This window comes from Calidris pugnax, unplaced genomic scaffold, assembly GCF_001431845.1.
Source record: "Calidris pugnax isolate Ruff unplaced genomic scaffold, ASM143184v1 scaffold73, whole genome shotgun sequence".
NCBI lineage: Eukaryota > Metazoa > Chordata > Aves > Charadriiformes > Scolopacidae > Calidris > Calidris pugnax.
Genome location: NW_015090806.1, coordinates 634,216 through 638,657, shown reverse-complemented (window position 1 = coordinate 638,657; position 4,442 = coordinate 634,216). Strand labels below are relative to the sequence as shown.

Here is a 4,442-nt window from a genome sequence, read left to right as displayed (position 1 = left end):
ACGGACGACAACAACAAAAGAAAAAAAAGCAAGTGGTCTTTCTTGTCCAAAACAAACAAAAAAACAACCAAACAAAAAATCTCAGTCCTGTCTTTCCCGCATGGGTTGTGGCTCTAGGATGGTCGAGACCCTGGGACTCATCCCGAAATCTGGGGGGCGTGTGTGCCTGGCCGGGTTTGGTGGGTGCTTCCACCAGCCCTCCCCAAAATCACCCAGAAATTCAACCAAACCAAACCAAGCCCATCTTTCTCGCTTTTTCCTCAACTTTTCCTTTCTGCCGGCCAACGGAACCGTTTAAACAACTCGCACCGTCAGAGCAGGGAAATGTGTTAAAGAGGAGGAAAAGAGGAAAAAAAGGCAGGGCAAGGAGATAAATCTGCTTTCCGACAGACATACAAAAGCAAAAACCTTCCGTTTGACTCCGAGGCTTGAGGCAGGGAAGAAATAAACGGGAGCAAACGTTTCAGAAATATTCAGTGTGCTAAAAATCCCTCGCAATATCCGATTTAGTTGTTGAGAGGGAGAGAGGCACAAGCAGATAAAGCTGCATTCGTCTATCTATGTGTCTAATCATTCATCTGTTCCCATCTAACGGTCATCTGGACCCATCCAAAAAAAAATTCTATTTCTATGTATGAAAACCTCAGCTTTATGCGCTCAGAAATCCTTTCCCCCGCACTAAAAATACGGCGCCGGTAAATGGAGCCGGTACCTTAAATGCAATTTGTTTCTAAAATTGCAAACAACGCCCTCCTGTATCTAACACCCCTTTTCGAAATGTCCCCCCAAAAGAAAAGCAAACCTTCCATCTCCCGACGAGCTGAGGAACTAAAAGGCTTCCCCATCAGCGGGGAGAGACAAATAGGACCGTATTTACTGTACTTACTTTTCCCCCAAATCTCGCTCCCAGTCATACAAAGCTGGCTATGTTGGTCTTTCCAAAAATACGGAGCGGTCAAAGATTCGGAAAAAATATCACAAAAAAAACCCCCGAAGTTTGTAAAACTAAGAAGGTTTGTTTTCTTCCCTAAAAAACCAAAGCAAAACAAGAAAAACCCTAAATTTCTATTTCTATCGGGGAAATAAATTTTATTTTTCCTTTTCTTCCCTTTTTTTGTAAGAAGGAAAATGATCCAACAACCCAACAACAAAGGATGTTATCTTTTGTATCTCCTAGGAGGAAACCCTAACTATTTAAACCTAGCTTTCTCCATTAAAATTCACTATATAATTTTATCCTCTCTGGCCATTTTTTTTGTTTACATTTTTCACAAGGATCTCCTTATGTTACCCCCCTCAAAAAAAAAAAAAAAAAAAAATCTGCCATTCACTGCTCAGCCCAACTAAAACCTATTTACTCCTTTTTATAACCACGTCTGCTGCTGATTTTTTTGTATCTGTACAAATTTTTTTTCTTTGGCAGGCACAAAGCCTTGTATTTTTCAAAAGAGGGGATTAGGAACGTTTGCAAGACAGCAGACAATGCCTAAGTCCCGGGCAAAAAAGCACCATAGTTTATCCAATTTTCGACTTAGTGCCATTCAACTGGTCATTTATGCAATGTCATCCGACCAAACAACATGTTTCCCTTTTTTTTTTTTTTTTTAAAAAAAAAAAAAAAAAAGAAAGAGATTGGTTAAGCTGCTAGAGACACGTTCATTTTTTTGTTTATTTAAAGAAGAGAAAAATAAACAGCTTTTCTTTGGACAATATTCATTTTTCGATCACACTTTATTCGAAAGTAAAACACTTAGGTCTTTGTACCTAGTCTTTTCTTTATTTTTCATCCTCCCTCTTTTCCCGAACAGCAGAGGGAGTGTATTGAGGTACCGAAAGCCTGAGCGCTGAGAAGTTGAAAATATTAATATTTGTCGTTACGATTGAGATGAATTCGGAACAAACTTGGACTCTAGCGAATATCACCTTGGGTTTAGAGGGAAGCGTTTTGGTGGCGAACAGAAACAGGACTGCACACAAATACTTTGAAACCCAAATTGTGGTCTAACCGGTCTTCCCCTTTCTCCTTAGTCTTTCTTTTTTAAAACGTTCATCAGCATATGCCTCATTTCAAATGCAACAAATGTAAATATACTTTTCCCTGCACAGAATTTTAAGTGAATGTCCAATAGTTTGGAGGGCGGTTTAAGTCAGCCTAACAGATGCAAACAGTCTTGGAGCTGGAGTGGCATCTTTCAGTGCCCTAAAAAGATTTTCCATGGGCAACAAAGAAAACTGTCACACCTTTTCCCATCACCGCTTTAATTTATGCTCAGTCGCCAAGTTTTTTTCATATTGATTTCATAATCACTTTAAGGCAGAACACTTAAAATAAAAAAGAGCCTTGAAAAGGAAGGTCTTACAGGGCCAGGGCCAATATGGTGAAAGTGGGGGAGAGAGCCAGGACTGTAAAGGTTGTTTTGTAAAGTGGGGTTTTTATTATGCACCGACTCTCTCCGCATTTACTTAACTCTTCACGGGCTGTTGAGTAGGTTAACACCCTTAAAGGCCTCTTTCATGTCCAATACCTCGTTTGTTTGTAGAGGAAAATGCGTCTTTAACACATTTCCACTGGGCAAAGATTTAGGTTTGGTTTGTTGTGTTTTTTTTTTAACCCCAACATAAGGAAAAACCCAAAGAAAACCCAACCCTTTCAAGTCTTTTATCGTCCCGATAAAAATATTTATTAAGGAGGGCGAAGATCCCCAAATAATCAGGAGAATAAAGAAGCGAGATCTCTTCGGATGTGCACCAGAAGCCCTAGGCAGGTTTTTTTTGGATGGTTCTTCACCCCACGCTCACACATGGGTGCCTGTGTGTGTGCGCACACAGATGCATATTCATCCCCACCTATGCGCGGACACACGCGTTGTTCCAACACCCTTACGACTCCGCGGAGCCGGCAAAGCCCAAGAGGTCGTCTGTTGTTTGTGCTCTTTGTCTACTTCTGCTCACACTTTCCAAGTCGGCAGAGACGTGTCACGAAACATATCTCTGAATTTAGTTGTACAGTTCTGCATAAATATACGGTTAAACATCAAAAATTACTATATTAATGTGTATTTTACCTTTGTGGGCGCGACCACGCTTCTCTCCAGATTAATTGCTTGTCCCTCTGTCCTGCCACGTAATTGCGGGTCTCACGCCCCAGTTCAGGAAAAACTCGCCTTTAAATGGCAATTAAAGTGACAATTATTTTGCATTTTCCGGGGCAGGGGCGGTGGGGTTTGACCAGAGCGCTTGAGTTTGTGTTTTTTCCAGTTCACCTTAACTATTGTTCCTGGGCGAGTGGTTTAACAAAGCAAAAACCAAAAGCTGTGTGATCTCTCTGTGGGCTTCTGTATCTGATTTCTTTTTTTTTCTTTCTTTCCTTTTATTTTTTCTCTTTTCCCTCATTACTTAAGAGCTCAGTGGAGGCCCAGTGTGGACTTGTACTGAACGGGCAAGGAGGTGTGATAAGAAGAGGTAAGAGGTGACAAATACTTGCGTCTATCGATTTTTTTGTAAACAGAAAACCCTCTCTCCGTTTCTCTCCCTCTTTCCCTCCCCCGCTGTTTAATGTTAGTTTGGAGTTCCTGCCGAAATAGTGATAATCTGACATTTGACAGAAGTACGGTTCAAACTCGCTTCGAGCACTTCACATTTCACAGTCCATTTGCACTTTACAAGTGATCTGTTTCCTCGGTAGCTTTAGGATATTCTCGCTGAATCCCGAGCTTTCTCGACTCGTTTTATCATTCCCCGTTTAATCGAGTTGATCCCTGAGAGTTTTCGAAACGTGTTTCCTGGCGCCGGGATGTTAAAATCGGCAGTTTGATCTCGTGTGGGGAAAAGAAGGAGTTGTTTTTTTTTTTTTTTTTTTTGGAAATGTGGTTTCGGTAGAGCTCCAGACCGGTGTGGAACTCACTTTGGAGTGTCACTTCATTTGATACCCATCTGTCAATGTAAATATCTAACTTCAAAGTTAGAGGAAAGATTTGGAAATCTTGTTAAGTACGCGTTTTTTCCGCGTTTTGCAAAATCTGAGCCTTCTGGGGGGGTGGTGGCGGTGTTATTACCGGGAAACAAAAGTAGTCTAAAGGCCTAAGGCAGGGACACGTTCTTCTTACAAGCTTGAGCTCATATTTTCATTCACAATAGAAAGCGAATAGTGCCGTCGGGGGGGAGAGGAGGCTTCGCCACTCAACCTCTTGGAATGCGCCTATCTTATCCCTTTATGCCCTTTCCTTATTCTTTTTTTTTTAAAAAATATATATATAGAGAGAGATAGATATTTAGGAGATAGGAGATACTAGTGTGGCAGCCAGCTGATGGGAGCCACCACTTCCCTCGGTAGACTTAAAGTGATAGGCAAGAGGATGGAGAAGGGAGAGTCGGCGAGCAAGCGGGTGTAGCCGAGGGAAGGGGGAGGTTTTTGGGGTACCTTCTGACTTCAAGGATTAGGA

The 4,442-nt window shown here is 41.7% G+C and overlaps 1 protein-coding gene across 5 annotated transcripts in view; it reads left to right on the top strand.

Annotated features, from left to right (window-relative positions):
- Positions 1-4,442, top strand: part of TFAP2D (transcription factor AP-2 delta (activating enhancer binding protein 2 delta)) — a 51,670-nt gene that overhangs the window by 1,351 nt on the left and 45,877 nt on the right. For all 5 annotated transcript variants that reach the window (XM_014938305.1, XM_014938304.1, XM_014938306.1 and 2 more), the window contains one exon: positions 3,402-3,462. In XM_014938305.1, the coding sequence (XP_014793791.1) occupies positions 3,402-3,462 (61 nt within the window). The remainder of the gene's footprint in view (positions 1-3,401; positions 3,463-4,442) is intronic.